General features: G+C 41.3%; 1 protein-coding gene across 1 annotated transcript in view; it reads right to left on the reverse strand.

Annotated features, from left to right (window-relative positions):
* The window catches only part of DPYD (dihydropyrimidine dehydrogenase), a 1,571,083-nt gene that overhangs the window by 484,763 nt on the left and 1,062,281 nt on the right, over window positions 1-24,039 (reverse strand). The window contains exon 14 of the mRNA XM_040406865.1: window positions 15,218-15,382. Within this exon, the coding sequence (XP_040262799.1) occupies window positions 15,218-15,382 (165 nt within the window). The remainder of the gene's footprint in view (window positions 1-15,217; window positions 15,383-24,039) is intronic.

The raw sequence follows: 24,039 nt of genomic DNA on the forward strand, positions 1-24,039 counted from the left end.
GAACGGAGGCAAACTGATGCATTCTGAGCGGATCCTTTTCCATCCAGAATGCATCAGGGCAAAACTGATCCGTTTTGGACCGATTGTGAGAGCCAATGACAGATCTCAGAAACGGAAAGCCAAAACGCTAATGTGAAAGTAGCCTTATACAGTTCAGAGGTTACATGCAGTATTGGATTTTTTTGGTGGCTCTTAGCTGTGGCTTATAAATGGGACCCTTGGACACTCTATGATGTCCATATGCCCTAATAGAGCACCGAAAACTGTCTTTGTGAATTAACTCCTTTAGGAATGTAATAGTAAATGTAGATTGTAAGAGTCATAGAATAGGATGACTCCTATTGTGTTGGTATTATCGGATGATAATAGAAAAAATAAAAATAAAAAACTTCATCATACTTAAATATGAGCTGTCACCTTTTCTGACATGTCTGTTTTAGCAACTATTGCATTCCCCAAAGTAACAACAATTCTGGAGCCTCTATTCTTATGACTCTATGATGTGCCGTTCCTTTACTATTCCTGCTAATTAAGTTTATTAATGAATTACTAGAAGTTTGCCATGAAGGTCCACATGGTTGTTACCAGTTGGGGGAGCGTCCATGCACAGTCTGACACTGGCAGAACTGATTTGATAATGTCAGACTGTGCAGGGACACGCACCCAACTGGTAACACCCATGTGGACCATCACTGTAAACTGCTAGCATTTCATTCAGCAGGAATAGTAAAGGAACAGCACATCATAGAGTCGGAAGAATAGATGATCCAGAATTGGTATTACATGGGGAATGCAAGTAGTTACTAAAACAGATGTGTCAGGAGAGGTGACAGGTCCTCTTTAAGACATAGACAAGATAAACAAATTTCTGTCCATCAAGAGATCATTAAGTTTGTGCAATCTCTCCAACGATTCATCACATATTAAACAGCTGGTAATGGAAGCGATGAACTAATTAGAAAAGGAAGGAGAATTTGAATCACAATGTAATACCTAGAACAAAGTGCAGGGTAAGATTCATGTCTTACTCAGGCGTAGCACGTTGATGCTAAGCAGTCTGTAAATAGACCTCAGTGACGTGACTGGAATATAATGTTATTGTCAGGAACATTCGAAATCAAGGCAACAATTTCTATTCCCGATATATACTAAATTTTTTATTAGGAAAAAGCACAAGCAAGTCAGAGGTGATCTGCTGTAAATTAGAAGTGGCTTAGTTAGGTTTCGTCAAATTATATTCATGAAGCATGAAGGTCCTAAGGGATCTCGCCAAAAAGTGAAGAGTCTGGAGTGTCTGGTGCCTTCAACAGCTGTTAATTTCATTAACAAGTTTATTAATTAGAGAAACATTGCCCTGTTTAAAGCTTTATTACAGAACATTGCACAGTAATGATTTAAAAGACTAGGTGAAAAGAAAACATTCACATTAGCACTACCTTTCTGCACGGCTGGAACTAATACGTTTGGCTAGAAGACACCTTTTTCCACCTCCTATAATGATCTTCCTCAAGAGAATAATAAGTTGGGCTGCCCAATTTGTATTGCAAAGTGGTTGTCTACTGGTACTATTGTTTACTGGTTACTAAAATATTGTTTTCTACATATGGTTTACAGTGGCTTAAAAAAAAGCCACTCTCATCCTTACCGATCCCCCACTGCTATGTTCTGCTGCTGCTCAGGTCCCAATACTTCTCCACTTCCTGGTCCCAGCTTAACGGGTTGGAAATGTCAGAAAAGACCTGTTCAGCCAGTCAACGGCCATTGCTGTTACTCCTTAGGCCAGTGATTGGCTAAGGCTACTTTCACACTAGCTTTTTTGCTGGATCCGGCAGGGCTCAGCAAAAACGCTTCCGTTACTGATAATACAACCATCTGCATCCGTTATGAATGTATCCCGTTGTCATATCTTTAACATAGCAAAGATTGATCTGTCATGAACTTCATTGAAAGTCAATGGGGGACAGATCCGTTTTCTATTGTGTCAGATTGTGTCAGAGAAAATGGATTTGTCCCCGTTGACTTGCATTGTGGGTCATGCCGGTCTTTCTCCGCATCCCGTGATGGAAAGCAAACCACAGCATGCTGCGGTTTGCTCTCCGGTATGAGAACGCAACCAAACAGAACAAAATGCATTTTGGAGCATTCCGTTTAGTTCAGTTACGTTTTGTCCCCATTGACAATCAATGCGGACTAAATGGAAGCGGGTTTTTCCGGTATTGAGACCCTATGACGGATCTCAATACCGGAAAATACACTGCTCAAAAAAATAAAGGGAACACAAAAATAACACATCCTAGATCTGAGTTAATTAAATATTCTTCTGAAATACTTTGTTCTTTACATAGTTGAATGTGCTGACAACAAAATCACACAAAAATTTAAAATGGAAATCAAATTTTCAACCCATGGAGGTCTGGATTTGGAGTCACACTCAAAATTAAAGTGGAAAAACACACTACAGGCTGATCCAACTTTGATGTAATGTCCTTAAAAAAAAGTCAAAATGAGGCTCAGTAGTGTGTGTGGCCTCCACGTGCCTGTATAACCTCCCTACAACGCCTGTGCATGCTCCTGATGAGGTGGCGGACGGTCTCCTGAGGGATCTCCTCCCAGACCTGTACTAAAGCATCTGCCAACTCCTGGACAGTCTGTGGTGCAACGTGACGTTGGAGGATAGAGCGAGACATGATGTCCCAGATGTGCTCAATTGGATTCAGGTCTGGGGAACGGGCGGGCCAGTCCATAGCATCAATGCCTTCGTCTTGCAGGAACTGCTGACACACTTCAGCCACATGAGGTCTAGCATTGTCTTGCATTAGGAGGAACCCAGGGCCAACCGCACCAGCATATGGTCTCACAACGGGTCTGAGGATCTCATCTCGATCCCTAATGGCAGTCAGGCTACCTCTGGCGAGCACATGGAGGGCTGTGCGGCCCTCCAAAGAAATGCCACCCCACACCATTACTGACCCAATGCCAAACCGGTCATGCTGGAGGATGTTGCAGGCAGCAGAACGTTCTCCACGGCGTCTCCAGACTCTTCTCACACGTCTGTCACATGTGCTCAGTGTGAACCTGCTTTCATCTGTGAAGAGCACAGGGCGCCAGTGGCGAATTTGCCAATCTTGGTGTTCTCTGGCAAATGCCAAACGTCCTGCACGGTGTTGGGCTGTAAGCACAACCCCCACCTGTGGACGTCGGGCCCTCATATCACCCTCATGGAGTCTGTTTCTGACCGTTTGAGCAGACACATGCACATTTGTGGCCTGCTGGAGGTCATTTTGCAGGGCTCTGGCAGTGCTCCTTCTGTTCCTCCTTGCACAAAGGCGGAGGTAGCGGTCCTGCTGCTGGGTTGTTGCCCTCCTACGGCCTCCTCCACGTCTCCTGATGTACTGGCCTGTCTCCTGGTAGCGCCTCTATGCTCTGGACACTACGCTGACAGACACAGCAAACCTTCTTGCCACAGCTCGCATTGATGTGCCATCCTGGATAAGCTGCACTACCTGAGCCACTTGTGTGGGTTGTAGACTCCGTCTCATGCTACCACTAGAGTGAAAGCACCGCCAGCATTCAAAAGTGACCAAAACATCAGCCAGGAAGCATAGGAACTGAGAAGTGGTCTGTGATCACCACCTGCAGAACCACTCCTTTATTGGGGGTGTCTTGCTAATTGCCTATAATTTCCAACTGTTGTCTATCCCATTTGCACAACAGCATGTGAAATTGATTGTCACTCAGTGTTGCTTCCTAAGTGGAAAGTTTGATTTCACAGAAGTGTGATTGACTTGGAGTTACATTGTGTTGTTTGAGTGTTCCCTTTATTTTTTTGAGCAGTGTATTAAGGCTAGTGTGAAAGTAGCCTAAGTAGGTTGTTCTTGGCATTTCTGATGCACTGGACCAGGCAATGGAGAGCAGCGGGGACCAGAGCACCAGTATTGGTGAGGCTAAATTTATTTTTTATTTTTTTCATTTTTCGGCCACTGTAAGTTTTATATTTGAAAAAAATGAATACTGTTGGTCTGGACAACCCCTTTTGATTGAAGGGATACCTTTTCCATGTATAGTCATATTTGTCACCTCCTGGACGGCTGTACATTCTGGAAAAGAATAGTATATGTACTAACAAGTTACCAGATCAGGTCATATATCAATCTGTTCAACATTGCACAATACTGTCGACCTGGTGGGACATTTAGGCTGATAATTTCACCGGTTACTGAACATTTATTAAGACTAGAAGAATCCAATGTTGTACAAGTCAACAAGCTGGAAAATAAGTCTCTATCTTAGGCCTCATGCACACGACCGTTGTTTTGGTCCGCATCCGAGCTGCAGTTTTTGCGGCTCGGGTGCTGACCCATTCGCTTCAATGGGGTCGCAAAAGAGTCCAGCATATGCAAACTGTCTAAGCCTATATTCTTGATGGCAGCCCTGTCGCTCATGGCACTAGTCACTCTAACCCTAATGTGTGATGGATCTGTAGGGCAGCCCAACTGGACCAAACCATTCAATGATCGGGGCTGTGAAGAGTAGTGCAGTGGACAGACTGTACAATGTTAGCTTAAAGGTGGGTTTACACGGGCCAAAGAACGCTTCCTTCCCGACAGTCGGCTGCTCACTCAGTGAAGGAGACCGCTGCACTTACATGCAGTGATCGCCTCTACAGTATGATGAGGGATCGCTATAGCCATCCCTCATCCCCATACAGAATCATTGTTTCTGGGCAGCAGATCGCTGTTTAGACAGCACGATCTGCTGCCTAGAACGATGATTGGTGGTGCCTGCACGATCGACAGGATCAACAACTCTCGTTCATCGGGTGATCAGCGGCACATTTAGATGGCCAGATTATTGGGAACAAGTGTGTGCAGGAACGTCGTTCCCAATAATCTGGACGATTATTGGTTTGTCTAAATCCACCTTAACACGCACAGTTTTGGGAACTATTGCGGGGTAATGGCACTAGGTAGAAACATCAAAAATATATATGTGGAATCAGTGATTTTTGATTGAAGGGGTCAGTACAGCAGTCTGTGGAAGTAAAATATGCTGACAGATTCAGCTACCAACACAGATGCAGATTATCTGAAGACTGACTCTAAAGACCATTAGAACCAATGATCAGCATACGTTCCCGTTGACTTTTTGTCAAATGCTTATGTGCTATGCTAAATTACAGACAAAATGGAAGACAAACATTTGAGGGCCTTACTAGCATGGTATATACTGTAGCCCTCATACGATTGCTTTTATTTTAATTAGCATGGAGGATCAGTCTTCTCTATATACCTATGTATGGAAGCTGGCCATAGACACAGAGTATTGTTAGCCTCCATCAAATTATGTCCTGAATAAAGACACTTAAAGGGAGTCCGTCATCAAAGTTTCACCTGTTTAACCCTTCCCATAGCTTTCTAGCAGCCTTGCAGTTAATAAAAACGTTACCTTTATGAGCAATCCTGGAATTATGAAACCGGCAAAAAACATCTTAGTAGCATATGCAAATGAGGGCTCGCAAGTGCCCAGGGGCGGCGTTACCCTCGTAGGTGCCAAGCTAGCTCAGCCTTATCGTCGCTTCCCCCCGCACATCCTTTCCCTCTGCCTGCCCATCCTTTCCCTCTGACCGCCCATCTACTTACTTCTTGTTTCACCAATATCCCGTGCCTGCGCACTCAGTTCGTCGGCCGGTGCATGCGCACTGCGATGCCCATTCCTTGTACGGCATTACAGTAATTAATGTGCATGCGCCGGCTAACGCCGTGAAAACACCACAAAGGAGGCGGTCCATCGGCGCATGCGCATTAATTACTGTGATGCCGTACAAGGAATGGGCATCGCAGTAAGTAGATGGGCGGTCAGAGGGAAAGAATGGGCGGGGGGAAGGACGATAAGGCTGAGCTAGCTGGGCACCTACGAGGGTAACGCCGCCCCTGGGCACTTGCGAGCCCTCATTTGCATATGCTACTAAGATGTTTTTTGCTGGTTTTATAAGTCCAGGATTGCTCATAAAGGTAACTTTTTTATTAACTGTAAGGCTGCTAGAAAGCTATGGGAAGGGTTAAAAAGGTGAAACTTTGACAGACTCCCTTTAAAGGGGTTTTCCCATGAATAATGTAAAAAATGAAAATCAGACATCATACAGTACATGGCAATTTCTTTCTGACAAATCTAGAGCCACCCCTGTACCTCACATGGACCCATAGATCTCCCCATTCATTGTTCTGATTGTTCTGCTAGACTTATTTCAAGCATTCAGCTTAAGGGCATGTTCTTTCTCAGGGGCTGTGTCCTTTCTGCTGCAGCTAGTGGCAGTTGAAGGATGGAACTGAGCATGTGCTTCCGTCTCAGTGAGCAGGACAAAAAATTACAAAAAAGAGCATACAGCAGGTGGCGCTATACAGATATATTTCATTGAATAACTCAGTGGCCATAATACATTTTTAATTACATGCAATTACAAAAGTATTTAGATCCAGGGGCCGGTTTGAAAACTGCTGAATAATTTTTTGCAGGACAACCCCTTTAAAAAGCACCTTTCACTTCTCCTGACATGTCTGTTTTAGTATTCTCCATGCAATTATAATTCTGGAGCATCTATTTGTATGACTCTATGTTTTCCCAACCCTTTATTATTCCAGCTTAAAGAGGTTGTGCAGCAATATATATTGATGACTTGTCCTCAGGATAAGTCATCAATATCTGATCTGTGGGGTTCCAACACCCAACACCCCCAATGATCAGTTGTTTGAAGAGGAGATGGCGCTCCATGCCAGTGCTACTTCCTCGTCATTATACTGCCTGTTGTCTTGGAAGTGAGTTGTAATTACAAGTACTCTTTCCATTCACTTGAACGGAGTGAGTACTTACAATTGCACTACGAATCTGCTGCAAGGGAGACGATACATAGTGTAATGAAGAGGTAGCAGTGCTCACATGGAGTGCCGCCTCCTGTTCGGACAGCTGATCAGGGGGGCTGCCGAGAGTCGGACCCCCACCGATCAAATATTAATGACCTATCCTGAGGATAGATCATCAATATAAAACCCGGCGCAACCCTTCTAAAGTTTATGAATGAATTACTAGCAGTCTGCAATAAATATCTTAGATGGGTGTTACCAGTTGGGGTGTGTGTCCCTGCACCATCTCCCCCCCCTCATCGCTGATTGGATAGCATTAGACTGTGCAGGGACATACTATTCGGGTGCATTTACTTGAGACATAACCACAGTGAAAACTGCAGCAAAACCACTGGTCCCTGACAAATGTGAATTAAAAAAAAGCTTAAAAGAAAAAAAAAACACTACTCACCTCTTTAGTCCCTTTCCAATCCAATGGTTCCTGCCTGCTTTTTTCACAAGTGGCCTCCACAGCCATTGCAGTATATTGAGCCCAGATTGTTCAGTCTAGTGATTGGCTGCAGTGGTCATGTGCTGTTAGTTTGTAAAAAAAAAAAAAAAAAAGACAAACGGGGACCACCAGAGGATGTGCCCTGGATCGCCAAGGGATTGAAGAGGTGAGAAGTGTTTTTGTTTTTTGTTTTGTTTTATTCTGTGGCTTTTTGGCCTATTTTTAGCTACATTTATTTCCAGAAACTGGAAAACCCTTATAGGGTTTTTCCAGGGTTTGGTCCTTTTTAAAGTAAGCCCCCTAACATCTTGTCTGTTATGAAAGAATCATTGGCCGTAGAGGCGCACGTGACTCCATCCAAGCCAGAAGTTTACTAGAGGGGACCGAAGTGAAGGGAAGAAAGCTGTGGAGCCCCAGAGCCAGAACTGACCATCGTAGAGTGGGAAATCATGCTTTCCTTGACAGGTCGCGCTGGGTGAGGGGGGGGGGGGGGGGGGTATTTAAAAAATCTATATGAAGTTGAACAACCATTTTAGGGATAAATAATATTAGATAATATGGTTGTCAACCTGAGCATTTCTGACTCAAATATTGGAATTTTTGCTACCAGAGAAAACACAATGGGGGTCATTTATTAAATGCCGGTCTTAATAACCCCTGCACTAGCGATGGATCCGCCAAAGTTATGTAAAGGCGCTAGCCTCTAGATGACTTTGGCGCATCCACCGCCGGTCTAAATCTATGCCAGCTTCCTTGCTGGTGTATATTTAGAACATTTTCTACGCCTAAAACAGGTGTAGAAAATGATATATGAGACTGGGCTGCTGGCCTGTCCCCTTTTTTCCCACGCCCCCATTTTAGACTTGGTGTGAAAAGTCGCAGATTGCGGCACAAATAACCTTTGCTCTGCAATCTGCTTCAGATATATACACCAGGCAGCTGGCATATATCTGCTAGTAAATGACCCCCAATGTACTTCTGATCATATAAATAAAAAAAACTATGTTTTATGTTATTCGCTTAGAAAATGGCTTTGGCTCTGCAACGAAAAATGTTCAGCTCTACATGTGTTGACCCTTTTTCCTACAATCCTGAGCGTTATCTGATTTAGAGTAGTAATTAAATAAAAGATGGCCCTTATTAAACATAACAAATACAGGACATCAAAGCCTCGGCAATAAGAGAGCTAACAATGGCATATCCTGTCATGTCTGTGAGAACCACAGAAATTATCTTGTTATCAACGTAATAATAGAAGACAGAAGTAAATAATGCCAGACACTGACATCGGTAACACTGTTGCCTCTTGGGAAATCCAAGACTGTAGAATCTGTCAATGCAGATGGATATGGACATATTAAGGTAGCGCCGAAAGAATAGATTTATAGACTGAAGGTGCAATGTTTAATAAGAATATTCTGCATAGTGATAAAGACTAGTAATTCAGAATGGCTTGACATATCTGGCCTTTATTCTTTCTAATTTTATAAACTCCCTCCCCCCCCCTCCCAATCCTTTCTCTTGTATGAATAATTTAATCAAACATTAACCTTTCAACCTATGTGTTATTATTATTTTTTTGAATCTGTGCATGCAATATGCAACTTCACAATTAACCACAGTACATCTTAGTAACATTTCACCTTGTTGCAAAAATTAAAAGGGTTGTGCAAGAATGGGGGGGGGGGGTGGCGGTTGGTAACCCCACCCCCCATCTCCAGTTGGTCAGATCTGTTAAGGAAAGATTACTTACCTACTTCCCAGCATTGGCTCTACGCTCCTTTTTCTCCAGGCCTGTTATACTCCGCTGGACTCCCTCAATGTCAACATCCGATTTGACATTTCTGCAGCCAATCGCTGGCCACGGTGGTGAACGGCTCCCCTTAATTCATGACAAATAGTCACATAATTCAAGGGGAACTACTCTCTGCCACGGCCAGTGATTGGCTACGGCAATGTCCAACCAGATGTTGACATCGAGGGAGTCCAGTGGAGCATGGCAGGCCTGGAGGAAAAGGAGCAGAGAGCAGGTAAGAAAACTTTCCTTTACAGGTCTTGCTCATTCTTTCACAACCTCTTCTTCTTTTTCTTTTTTTTTTTAATTTTCTTTTTATTTTGAAAAATCATAAAATTAGTACATAGACCAATATTAAACACATCAGTGTATATAATATATCAATCATAAAATTAGTACTTAGACCAATATTAAGCACATCAGTGTATATACTATATCAATCATAGATATCCTTATAACCCTCCCCCCCCCCCCCATTGGCTGTCGTTCCTCTCAGTTCCTTCATGTACAACAAACAGTAAATACATTAAATATATCTAGATATGTCTACGTGGCTCTGCGTGCAAATCTCCGATTCCTTCCAATATCCTCATAAATTTTAATTTGTTGAAGGTATAGACCCCACTCCCTTGAAGAGGGCTGGGAGACAGAACCCCAGTACTTGACCAATATAGCTTTCGCTATTATCAATCCTCTCATCCAGATCCGTCTAACCTGGGTGGGGACTTCCGTTTCTGAACCATAATCTCCAAAGATCACTATCAAGATCCCCGGGTTATAATTCATTGAGGATTCCTTTTGTAGGACAGAGAAAACCTCATCCCAATATTTTCTTATTTTACTGCAACTCCAAAGCAAATGGACATAGTTCGCGTTAACAAATCCACATTTAGGGCAGCAACAGTCCCGATCCCTATTTTGGGGAAATTTTCCTTGGATTTTGGGCGTATAGTACAGTCTATGGAGGATCTTAAATTGAATTAATCTATGTGCACTGGAAACTGTTGCCCTTCTCACGTTCCTATCACAAACCTCTTTAAAGCTGTTGTTTACGTTAGGTGTTCAGTGATTGAATATTTTACACAGATAGGTATTGCCATATATGTACATGGGGATGTTGAGAAGTTCCTGGCTTTGCCCCTTCCAGTTGGAATTTAAAAATTAATTTGGTACCATATGAAAGCTTGATATTTTGTTATGTCTCTGTGCAAATATCAGATATTTATGGTTGTTATAACTATTTTTAATTTCAGGCAGAAGCTGAGATGGCAGAGGCACAAGGAAATTTCACATCTGAGAAACAAAAACTTCACGACGGCCGGTAACTCCACAGACATGAAACTTCCTTGTGCCTCTGCCATCTCAGGTTCTACCTGAAATAAAAAATAGTTATAACAACCATAAATATCTGATATTTGCACAGTTACATAACAAAATATCAATCTTTCATATGGTACCAAATTAATTTTTCCATTCCAACTGGAAGGGGGCAAAGCCAGGAACTTCTCAGCATCCCCTTATAGATGGCAGTCCAGAACTGTTTGTAACTTTTGGTATAAAATTTAGTAAAATGTGGATTGTGGGCTCCATGTGGCACTGATTAATGCTATCCATGCTTTCCAGGCAGTTTCTTGGCCAAAGAAACACGTTAAGCAGAATTAAGGCCAGTTTGGCAAGAGTGAGGTCCTTGTCATTTGGCTCCTTTCTAAAAAAGTATTTCAGTTCCAGTTCCCATAGTGGATTGTATTCCACCAGAAATGATCATTTAAGGCAATGAATAGCCCTCCTAGGAAACAACAGGAATTGGTTATCATTGTAGGATGGCTGTGGACAGGTACTGTGAGAGGGATATATTGAGCAGCAAGTGCACAGTGAGTTCTAAAATTTGATGTATTGGTAGCAAGAAAACCGGGCAAATGTAAGGATCTGATCAAATTTGACAAGGACCAAATCTGGAATTTTAGACTGGCTCAAAACATCTCCAAAACTTTAGATCTTGATGGGTGTTCTTAGTAAGCAGGGGATAGTACCTGAAAGTCATTCAATGAAGGACGGTTAGTGAGCTGGTAACAGAGTCATGGGCACCCAAGGCCCTTTGATGCTCATGGAGAGCAGAGGCAAGCCTGACTAGTTTGTTGCATGGAAGAAATACTAAAGCACAATTTACTGAAAAAATTAATGCTGGCTATGATAGCAAGCAGGGACAAAGCTATAGGAGGTGCAGAGGTAGCATTCGCTACTGGGCCCAGGCCATAGACCCTTGTGCTACATAAAAAGACACTGGTATTATAGAAAGTGCATGCTGGTGAAGTTACACCTCTGGCTGGAGGGAAGGGGTTAGAGCAAGAATTTGGCATGGGGGGGTAGGTGCCATTTCAATTTTTGCCTCAGGCAGCACGAAGGCTATGTGCTTCCCTGGCCACAAAGCACTGAGGGAAGAGGGGGCTGAACTCTTGCACCACGGCCCATGAGCCTTTAGCTACGCCACTGATAGCAAGGTTTATGATAGGGATCAGCAACCTTCAGCACTCCAGCTGCTGTGAAACTACAACTCCCGGCATACAAACTTACTCAGCTGTTCTTGTAACTCCCACAGAAGTGAAAGGAGGATTCTGGGAGTTGAAGTTTCAGAACACCTGGAGTGCCAGAGGTTGCTGATCCCTGGTTTATGAACACACATAGCATCACAGATTGGCACTTTTGCTGCATAGCCATGGATCACTAAGAGTCAGTCCATCACAAAAATGTGTACATGAGCATCAGAATAGAGCAATAAATGAAGGTGGCCTAATGTGATAAATCAAATTTTTATATACATCATGTGGGCAACGTTCTGTTTTAATGTTAGGTGTATATATTATATACTGTACTGTATGTTATTGCTGTGATTCAGTTCCTGAACAGCAGCAAGCATCCAGACAACCTGATATGATGAGTCAATGTATAAACTGCACTCCTAAACCAGTCACAGCTATTTTAGTGCTCTGCACAGGATACAAATCATTATTGTTAATGCATAGCATATTACAAATGGTGTATAACCTCCTCCTATTATGGTTTAATTGTGGAACCGATGCTACTTTTGCAATCATATGCATCCTACTCAACATTTCTGCTGGGCTATTTATAATGCTGCTGGAGCTTGAATATTTTAAATAATTCAGAAAACACTAATTTTCTCTTTCATTTTCCAGGAAATCACAGTTGGCTGTAATTTTGTTGAAGTTCCTCAATGTCCTCATACAGAACCCGGAATTAGAACACTGCAATAATAAACCACATTAGACAGTGATGTGTTTACTAGAGATGAACCAGTATTTACAAATTTTAGACCTCATTTATTCTTCAAGGTGATGAATTTGCTGAAAATTTCGAACCTGGTGAATAGATTTTACCATCTTTAGCATGGCAGTCAGTTAGGTGCCGGTCTAGGGAAGCTAAGTGTCGATATTATCTTAGTTAAAGAGGCAATCGAATGAAAGCAAAATCCTATTTTTTTTTTAATGCAAAATCAGGGTACACCCCAACCCTAAAAAAAACTTTTCTGGCATTTTCACTGTCCTGGCAATTGTTTGAGTAGCACATGACGGGTGTAGCTCGAAACAGCGCTCTTCAATTATAATTTTGCTGGAGGAATAATTTAATTGGTTCATTCAACTATAAAACTGTTCAAAACAATACAGACCATAGTAAAGATATTTTGGGATTATTTCGGTTTTGATTTAAATTCAAGTCTTTTCACCATCTTCATTTACATTGCAGTGTTGCTATTTTCCAGAGATCCACAGCTGGGTATATTGTTCTTGTTCATTGTTGTGGCATTGTTTCTAATGGGGGTTCCAGAATCAGGCCTTAAAGTCGATCTGTCATCAATTTATACTATCCTATGTTAATGTACTTTTATCATTTGTACTATCTCTGCTCCCAGTGCCCTTAACACTGCCTACTCTTGTCCCATATACCCATTTTTCACGTCAGAATTTTCCTTCCCCTATTCTCAGCATCACTACATCCCAACAGGGAGTTTACATGCAGAACTTCCAGTGTTCATCAGCTTCCTGCTCGGTTTTCTAACCAAACTGAGGAGGAGTAGGGGCATGAATACTGCAGAAGGGACCGTGTGGAAGGCAGAGAAAGCCCTGAGAAACATTACAGAGAAAAGCATGTTGAGATTGGTTAGAAAATCCATTAGGAATGATGAAAACAGGAAATTCTGCTCGTTGACATCCTGCCAGAATACAATGATACCGAGAACAGGGGAAAGAAAGTGTTGACATGAAAAACAGGGATATAGGGCAAAAATATGTAGTGTTTGGGGTACTCTGGCAAGAGAAAAAAAATGTTGTTATGAGACCAGAGAATTCATTTAAAAAAACTATACCTATTACCCAAAATGGATGAGGTAAACCAAAATGATCATTCGTCCCGTGACATTTAACAATAGCCAAAACTTTTAGCTGACCAATGACAAGCCACCATGATCGAAAAGACGTCAGCTGTGCTTGATATTTTCAGCCAATAGTTAGATGGCAGATCGTTTGTGAATAAAAGATCTTTCTTTGAAAGAAACCTCTCAGAGAGATTGTTTTTCCTTTGGCTGGAGTTATTGAACATGTATGGCCAGCTTGAATTACTGTAATGGCAAAAATGAACTAACATGTGTATCACTGTCACCAGATGACAGCTTAATCGTCAAGGTACTTTTGTCTAATGTGTATGGCCAACAGAAGGGCAGCATAGTATGGGAACAGGTATGTTCTCCAATTAACCAATACGGCACAAAAATATATATTTTTTTATTTTTTTTTTACTTCTAAAGCAATCAAACAATACACATGTGTCTATTGTAATCATAAGGTGTTCTCCAGAATTAGAAAATTGGAAAAAAAAATTTAGGCACCCCTCATGCTCATTTTGCATTTGTTTTAGCCATTTTCATCTGAAATCTGTTATTTTAGACAGAAAAATGGCCTGCATGTAGGTCTTCTGGCTAAAATGGACGCAAAATGTGCATAATGAATGCTTAAAATGGATGCTCTTTTGATGGATCAGAAGAATGGAAAACAAAACTGATGTGCATCCAGCCTAAATGGGGCTGAACTGCAATATCAGACACAACTCAAACAACAGTGGTGCTATTCTGGAGAAAAAAAATACAAAAAATATATTTTATAACTCTGGAAAACCCATTTAATATGAGGAGAGCACCCATTACAAAGAATGAGGTAGATGATTCTTATCATTGAGACCATTACTTAGACTAGTGCTACCATTAGTTGAGGTGCAAGAACAATGAAGGATTTTACCAGTGTTAGATTCCTGAAAAGTGTCATGTAAGTGATAATGGGGAAGTGGCTGCAGTCTAAAGCAAAACTGAAATAATCCCAAAATAAGAGAAGAGAGAATCTATTTTAGAAAAAAAAAATCAGATTCTTTAGAATCAGAATTTTTCTCAGATTCGATTTCGGAGAATTTCTCCAAAATGAGACATAATTTTAAGAAATTTTCTCATCTCTACCCAAAATATTTCCTTAGTTTACAATTTCTAATGTGATCCAACTTGAGATGAGTGAATTTACTAAAATTCATTGCAGTCTGATTCGTCCTCTCTCGCTTTCTGTTTCTTGGATAGAAATTAATTTTAGGAATTTCACTCATCTCTAGTTGGATGGCATTAGAACATATAGAAACTATAAATGAAAGAAATATTTTGGGTAGAGATTAGCAAATTTCCTAAAGTTCTCTCCCTCTTTATCTCTGGAAAAATTCTCCTGAACTCAATCTAAAAAATAAAATTCAGGTTGAATTTCAATTCCAAAAAAATCCATTCTCTCATCTCTAGTTCCAACCATTTACTGTATGTGTTTAATAAAATTAGAATTGAAGAGAACTATTTTGCCTGCATCATGGCCTTGATGAATGTAGCACAAAATGGTCCATCGGCCTGGGTCACTTCAAAACTTCCAACTATTACAATTAAACAACAGTTCTCTGTCTGGGATCCTATGTGGACCGACAGTGCAAACCCCTTCATATTGTCAAAACATGCAAAAAATAAACAGAAATGGAACTTACATATTGAGGAAAGTCAGCCTTCAATTCAGTGATAGATTTGCACCAGTAAGCCGCAGTCTTTTCACTGATAAGTTCAATATTTAAAAATGAACCTTGTCCTGGACCATACACGTGGCCTGAGGTTGTTCCTCGTATTATTCTTGGTGAAACATTTGTCACTATATCCTGCCAAAAATAACAAAAACAAGATGAAGTGAATGTTAAAAATGCTGGATTATAAATTTACATAATGCAGAATATAAATGCACATAAATACTGAGCACAGGAGACAAAAAAAACTAACTACTATTTCCTGTGCAGTTTGCTAGTTGACATTTGACCTTTATGAGAATATAAATAGTATACCGTAGCTCCTGGTCTATAGAAGTATATTTGCTAGCTTCATAGATCAGTTATATGATATTGCTATCACTTACAATCCATGACAAGATGATGGTAGCCTCAAGGGAATACCAGTCGAAGTGATCTGACTGCTAATGAAACTTAGCATTGCTAGTCTATGATTTGTTATTATTGAGAATAACACAAAAAAATGTAAGACAACCGCCCAAAATTCCAGGGGTGACTCTCTCTAAAAAAAAAAAATGGCCGGTTTGCATAGTATATGATCTAAGAGGGGTTTTCTCAAAGAAATGGTCTTTGGGAGAGGACTCATTGTACAGTGATATATATATATATATATATATATATTTTTTTTTTATAGTATTATTATTATTATTATTATTATTAATTTTTGTCTCTATGGCTGTTTTTTAATGTGTGGAATTTTGATACACAGAACATGGGGGTGAGCTTTCCATGACCAATTTATGGCAAAATAGTTGTATATTGGTGGCATTTAAGTGAAAAAGGCTAAAATTGGTTAAATGTCCACATCAAATTTTCATCTTTTAAAAATAATACATTCTAAGAGGCTCATTTATTAACTGATATACGCCACTTTTGTGGTGTAAATCAGTCATAGATTTTGTTGCATGTCATTTTGCAACATATTTTGCCACTTTTCCCCACTCACGCCACTTTTACGACAAGACAAGAAAATGGGCATGTTGTGGGCGAGGAAGAGGGCCGGAACACAGGCCTGTCCCATTCATCATTTTCTATACTAGTTTTTGGCTGATGTAGATTTAAAGGGTTTCTACCACCACATTTTGACCTAATTAGCTGTCAGACACTAGCGATCTGCTAGTGTCTGCTGTACCTAACCATGCTATTGTAATCCCTTTCTGTGCAGCGGTTACCCTAAAAAACGTAGTTTTATTGGTATGCAAATGAGCCTCTAGGTGCTATGGGGGCGTCTTTTCAGCACCTAGAGGCTCCGTCCACTCACCATTTCTGCCGCCCAGCGCGCTCCAGCCCGCCCCTCTCCTCTAGATTGACAGCCTACTCGCGCCTGCGCCGTGTGCTTCTGTATTCGGCGCAGGCGCAGTGACTGTTGGACTGCTCCCTGCGCCGTTATCGGCGCAGGCGCAGTGAAGATGCTGGCGCAGGGAGACAGTCACTGTGCCTGTGCCGAATACAGAAGCACACGGCGCAGGCGCGAGTAGGCTGTCAATCTAGAGGAGAGGGGCGGGCTGGAGCGCGCTGGGCGGCAGAAATGGTGAGTGGACGGAGCCTCTAGGTGCTGAAAAGACGCCCCCATAGCACCTAGAGGCTCATTTGCATACCAATAAAACTACGTTTTTTAGGGTAACCGCTGCACAGAAAGGGATTACAATAGCATGGTTAGGTACAGCAGACACTAGCAGATCGCTAGTGTCTGACAGCTAATTAGGTCAAAATGTGGTGGTAGAAACCCTTTAAGTTGGTTGCACGGCTTGCTGGAGGAAGCGCCAAAGTGATGTAAAGGCCTGCACTTCCAAATAACTTTGGCGCTTCCTCCAGCAGTACAGAGACACTTAAGACCAGTGTGTAAATCTCCAGTCTTAATCCCGTAAGAGTACACTTTTTTATTTCATACTTTATTTTTATATATAGGGTATATATATATTATTTTTTTGTATTCTTACAAGGATATTTTTTATATTTTTATACTTTTCATAGCTTCCATATGGTCCCAAAAATACCAGTAAATTGTATTTGTTTGTTTTATATAGAGAAGAATTGGGGCAAATTGTGCAATTCAAAAAGTTCTGTAATCCTATTTGCAAGTAAATGTACAAAATTCACAAAATAAATTCAAAGAAAAACAAACAATCTTTGCACTCTCCTATGTGTAACAATTTGTCACCATTTTTATTTTTGAGTATCTCCTGCCTTTAACTGGTATTACGGCTTGCTTTCAGTGCTATACTTGGCACTTTTTATCTAAAAAAGATGACCACTTCAACTTCCAGTCACTTCAGCAGAAATGGACTTGCCCAATCTCTCTAATGCAAAACAACATACAGTGGTATTTGCCATTCTACACATTGAATTAGGATGTACCGTATATATACAGATGGTTGACATGAAGGGGTTAAAGAACGAGCCCAGGTAAAGTCACGCCAAGACCAATTCATTTGTTCGTCATAAGGATATGGTGTGAGTGATAAGTGTGACAACACTATAAGGGAATGTTCACGTGACGGTCTGTGCATTCTGTAGCAGAAGCTCCCATGGTTTTTACTGCAGTTTTTCACTTGAAATGCCTGGACCTGCTCGCAGTTTAGCCCCATTGAAAGAAGAAAAACAGGGAGCAGACACCCACCATGGCTTCCAGTGCTGTCTGTCCGGACAATGCATCAAGAAGGGACAAGGAAGGAATAACGTTTAAAAAAAATGAAACACCAATACAGCTAAAGTTACAACCAAACAGTGTTGAAGCCAAAGCTCCCATGGCTTTCTAGAAATCTGCAGCATAACGAGTAAAGGTCATTTAATCAAAGATTATTAAAATTCTATATAAAACTTTACTCCCCTGGCCATAGAGTTTAAGAGATCCGTGATGATATAACATGGACCCCATTAGCACACAGCAATTAAGATCAATTTACATATTTTAATTAAGAGCCGCCCCATATAAAACAATTACGGTAATAAGCATACTAACTGGATTTCATAACATTTGGACATTTCTTTTCCCACTAGATAGACAGGAAGCCTTAATTTGCATTAATTAGCTCTGATCTGCATATGTTTGATAAGGCATACCCTTGCCACATAATATTATTTATTCCTGAATCTGCCAAATGTCACTATTGCTGAGGATGGGAAGATGCTCTTCACACGAGCCATAAATCCTGGTCTTCATTTACATTTGTAAAATATTTTATTACCATATAAGTGGGGTTTTATATTGCACAAGACTTGAGAGATCTAATTATCACTTATATTTTTGGAAATCTTTATCCACAAATAGCTAAGCAAATAAAAGGGATAATCTGGGAATTTGAAATTGTTAGCCTATCCTCAAGATAGGTCATCAATATCAGATCAGTGAGGGTCAGACTCCCAGATCCCTACCGATCAGCTGTTTGAAGAGGCCTCAGCTCTACATGAGCGCTTAGGCCTCTTCTTAGGCCAGTGAAGTCTATCGGTCATGCGGCATAAGGGCTGCTCAGTCCCGTTTAAGTGAATGGCGCTGAGCTGCGATACCAAGCACAGCCGCTATGTAATGTACAGAGCTGTGAGATGGCTGCGGGCAGGGGCGTAGCTATAGGGGGTGCAGAGGTAGCAGTCGCTACCGGGCCCAGGAGCCTGAGGGGGCCCAAAGACCCTTGTGCCACATAAGACACTGGCATTATAGAAAGTGCATGCTGGTCAATTTACACCTCTGGCTAGAGGGAAGGGGTTAGGTCAAGAATTTAGCATGAGGGGTGCCCTTTCAATGTTTGCCTCAGGCAGCAGGAAGGCTACGTGCTCCCCTGCCCCTTTCCAACAAGCACTGAGGGAAGGGGGGCCCAAGCTGAACTCTTGCACTAGGGCCCATGAGCTTTTAGCTACGCCCCTGGCTGCGGGGCTTCGGTGAGTGCAGCGGCCTTTTCAAACAGCTGATCAGCAGGGGTGTCAGGAGTTGGACCAACACCAATCTAATGTCGATGACCTATCCATCAATATCAAATTCCCAAAGAAACCCTTTAAGAAATGAAAGCATATAACTCTTGCTTTTGTACTGTCCATTATCCTTGGCTGTGGCCCCTTCAAAAAGCTAATCATGGGGGGTGCTGATAGATTTTCATCAATCTGATATTGTTGGCTTATCCTAATGGTACTCCATCAATAATGTGAACCCAGAAAATCCCTTTAAAGGGGTTATCCCATGATTCATGTAAAAAATGAAAATCAGACATCATACAGTACGTGACAATCTCTAGAAGCAGCCCTTGTACCTTACATGGATCCAGAGATTTCCCTATTCATTTCTCCAATTGCTCTGCTAGATTTATAACAAGCTGGCAGCTCAAGGGGAGTGTCTTGTGTCTTTCTGCTGCAGCTCAGGGGGCGTGTCATTTCTGCTACATCTCTCTCCCTATCACAGCTCAGGAGACAGTTGAAGGATGAAACTAAGCATGTGCGGCCTTCTCAGTGAGCAGGACAAAGAAATAAGAAAAACAAACAAACGGGGTGGCACTATACAGATACATTTTATTGAATATCTAAGTGGCTAGGGGTACTTTCACACTTGCGGCAGAGGATTCCGGCAGGCAGTTCCGTCGCCGGAACTGCCTGCCGGATCCGTCAAAACGTATGCCAACTGATGGCATTTGTCAGACGGATCTGTACAAATGCATTGAAATGCCGATTCAGTTTCTCCGGTGTCATCCGGAAAAACGGATCCAGCATTTATTTTTTTCACATTTTTTGCGGTCTGAGCATGCGCAGACTGCAATGCCGGATCCGTTTTGCCCGAACACTCGGCATTAATGCATGTCAATGGGAAAAAATGCCGGATCCGGCATTCTGGCAAGTGTTCCGGCATTGAAAACTGCAGCATGCTGCGGTATTATCTCCATCCTGAAAAGGCAAAAAGACTTTACTGAAGACATCCTGATGCATCCTGAACGGATTGCTCTCCATTCAGAATGCATTAGGATAAAACTGATCAGTTCTTTTCCAGTATAGAACCCCTAGGAAGGAACTCAATGCTGGAAAAGAAGAACGCTAGTGTGAATGTACTCTTGACTACATTATTTATTACATGCAATTACAAAAGTATTCAGATCCAGGGGCCGGTTTGAAAACTATAAAATATTTTTTGTGGAACAAACCCTTTAAGTCCTTTGTGCAGACCCATTACCAATAAGTGATCGCTGATGTCAGATGTTCCAACAGATGTAATATTTTTGCCTTTATATATCAAGGCACTATATTCAAGAAATTCGAAAAAAAAATGGTATACTATAGATGTGTGCGGCTTGACCTTCCCTCTCATTTTTATCCTTCCTTATTCTACTACTAGCCATTCTGCTTGGAACATGAGTCACAGGCCACAGTTCTCCAGGTAGTTGTGGGGTGCCAAATGTGGAACATAATCTTTTTATTTCTGACATATTCTATGGTTTGGTACATAATAGTAGCCAGAATATATTGTTACATACATAGGTGAGTAATGTCTTAACCCTTTAAGGATCCAGTCCCCAAACATGGCGACCGCTCGCACATGCAGCGGGCGCCATAGCCTCCGGATTTCTGCTATTTAAAATAGCAGAGACCCGCGGCACATGTATGCGATCAGCCATAAGGCTGATCACATACATTTTTCCTTTCAGATGCTGTGGTCAAATGTGAGCAGTCCGGAACCGGAAGTCACGCACTTCCGCTCCGGTAATAGCGTTCCCTGGTAGAGATCGTGGAACCTGCTACCTTGCGCTAATAGGCTGAATCCTTAAGCAGGCCTCAGAGCCTATTAGATGACTATACAAAAAAAAGGCCACCAGATGGCAGCATTGTATTGGTATAGTGCAAATGAAGTGTTCAATGATGTCTATATCTAATGATTGCCAGTTATTGTCACCCAAGGTGACTTAAAAAAGTGTAAAAAAACGTTTTTGCAAATACTGTATAAAAATAATTAAAAAAAACAAAGTTCAAATCACCCCCCTTTCCTTAAAATAAAAATACTTAAACAATAAAAAAAAACATCATGGGCATCGCCGCATGCGAAAATGCCCATACAATTAAAATATAACAATATTAATGGCATAACGGGAAAAAAATATAAAAACAGCCAATTTGCCATTTTTGTCATTTCAACTACCCAATATTTTTTTTAATAAAAAGTGATCAAAAAGTCGCACACACTACAAATTTGTATCATTGAAAAGAACAGATCGTTCCGAAAAAAATTAGCCCTCACACAGCCCCGTACACATAACTACATAAAAGTTATAGGGATCAGAATATGGTTATAAAAAAAAAATCTTTTTCCTCAAAGGTTTACTTTTTTTTTTTCTGTATTAAAACGCCAAAAAAAGTATACCATTGTGGTTTTGTTGTAACCGTACTGACCTGGAGAATGAAGATAACAAGTCAATTTTACTGTATAGTATAAAAAATAAAAACCTTTTGAATTGCGTTTTTTCCCAATACTACCCTATTTGAAAAAAAAATATCCGCTTCCTACTACATGGCATGCAACCGTAAATGGTGCCATTAGAAATTAAAACTTGTCCCGCAAAAAATAAGCCCTCATAAGGCTATGTGAATGGAAAAATAAAAAAGTTAGGACTATGGGAAGGTGGGGAGTGAAAAACGAAAACACAAAAATGGAAGATCCCAGGGTCCTTAAGGGGCTAATATTATTAAAAAATAATGAAATAGCCTGTACCGTATTTAATCTGTTGCAGCAGTAGTTTGTCATGGCTGCTAATTCTATTATAGAATCCGGGAAGAAGGTCTTACAACCTTTGTCTATGGCAAGCTGTCTTTTCTCTCCTAGCCTTCCACCTTGCATTCAAAGCAGACTGAAATTGACAGAACATACACTGTTTCTGCTCTCTTTCACTATTCTCTCTCTCTAGATGTCAATTAATAATGTGCATGCCATTTTGTATGGGAAGCATTCTTACCTAGGCTGAAAGACCACTTGACTGCCCACATGAACCCTGGAAGCCAAGAAGGCATGTTCCTCATCATAACATTTCCACTTGTTTAATTTGAGTAAAAACAGCTGTACAATTACAAATCGTCCCACATGAGATGTTTCCACAAAAACATCCACTGGACATCCATATACAGCACTTGGCTATGTTTTTCAGTTCTACAGGCATTGATCAGAGTTGTAGTGTTCATGTGTTACCACTGCTTTATTTAAAGACCTCTAGAATGTGGTCTCAGGAACCCCATTCTAGTGAAAAGTGGGTGAGGCTCCAGTGACCATACATTTTTCATGTATCCTGGGGCTAGGTGAAATTTTGTTTTGTTTAGCTAACCCTTTTAAATTGACAAATACAGACAGGAATGTAACTATATGGTTGAATGGATAGATAGAACCCCCCCATGCAAAATTCCCGACCGAACCCCTTCCCTCCAACCAGAGGTATAACTTGACCAGCAGGCTCTTTCTATAATACCGGTGTCTTCTTATAAAGCATAAGGGTCTTTGAGGCCCCTCAGGCTCCTGGGCCCGGTAGTGACTGCTACCTTAGCACCTGTTATAGCTACACACCGGATAGATAGATAGATAGATAGATAGATAGATAGATAGATAGATAGATAGCCTCATTTATGTAATGCATCTATCCTGTAAATAGGCTTCTATAGTTAGACTTTGTACAGGCCACTTTGGGTAGTAGAGTCTAAGAGCTTCAGAAAGTTTTCACCAGAGCCCATTGGAAGACAGGGTGGATATGGATGTTTTTAAGCCCCTGGTTATGTCTGCAGAGGAGTCGCCGACTGACAGAGTAGCAGAGGGCTACATGGAAGGTAATGGAACATATACAGTAATCAGGGACATTAGAGTGGTCGACTAGCTGAGTTAGAACCAGTAAAGTACTCAGTAATCATGGACAGTAGAGTTTTCAGTTAGCCGGGTCAGAACCAGAGAAGTACAAGAGGGCAAAATAAAGACAAAACTCAATAACCAACATCAGGTTTTCAGTCAGTCAAGGGTAAATCCCGCAGACGTGGTCAAAAGCAAAGCCAAGGTCAAAATCACAGGATATCTTCAGGGTAAACAAGTATAGCACCAGGTGGAACCACCAGAAAACAGATGGAAAGCTCAATAACTGGCAAATAATTCTGGTAAAGCCGTGCTATGTATTACTGGATTACTTAAGGGGTTATCTGGAAATTTATATTGATGACCTATCTTCTGGATAGATCATCAATATCAGATCAGTGGGGGGGTCTAACTCCCAGGACCCCACGATCAGCTGTTAGAAGATGTTGGGTACTCCATTTCCTAGGCCATGTAACGTCACCATACATCATGGCCGATGAGCACAGAGGCTCCTTGAAACAGCTGATCGGCTGGGGTGTCGGAACTGATATGATAATGATGAATTATGCTGAGTATAGGTCATCATAATTAATTCCGGTGATAACCCCTTTAATTAGTAATTACAGAACAGAACCACTGGGAGAAAATTAACTATTACTTAGCACCAACTGTTGGGTGGGGCAACATAGCAGGGTCCATAGGGCAAGGGAGGAACAGTAGAGTTGAGTTGGCCACATACAGGCCACAACTGTATAATATAACTGTGCCACTGTTGCACACTCTAGCAAACCGCTTTGCCAGCACCTCCAGTATGATAGTGTCCAATGGACAGTAAGTTTGTGGTAATGTAAAGATGGGCCTTAGGTCATGAACAAATAACAGAAAATATGCTTAAACACATTTCAAATAAAATATGAGAAGACCAGAAGACTTACACATTAGTTTTTGATCATCACATCTA

The sequence above is a fragment of the Bufo bufo genome, chromosome 9 (genome assembly GCF_905171765.1).
Source record: "Bufo bufo chromosome 9, aBufBuf1.1, whole genome shotgun sequence".
Taxonomy (NCBI): Eukaryota; Metazoa; Chordata; class Amphibia; order Anura; family Bufonidae; genus Bufo; species Bufo bufo.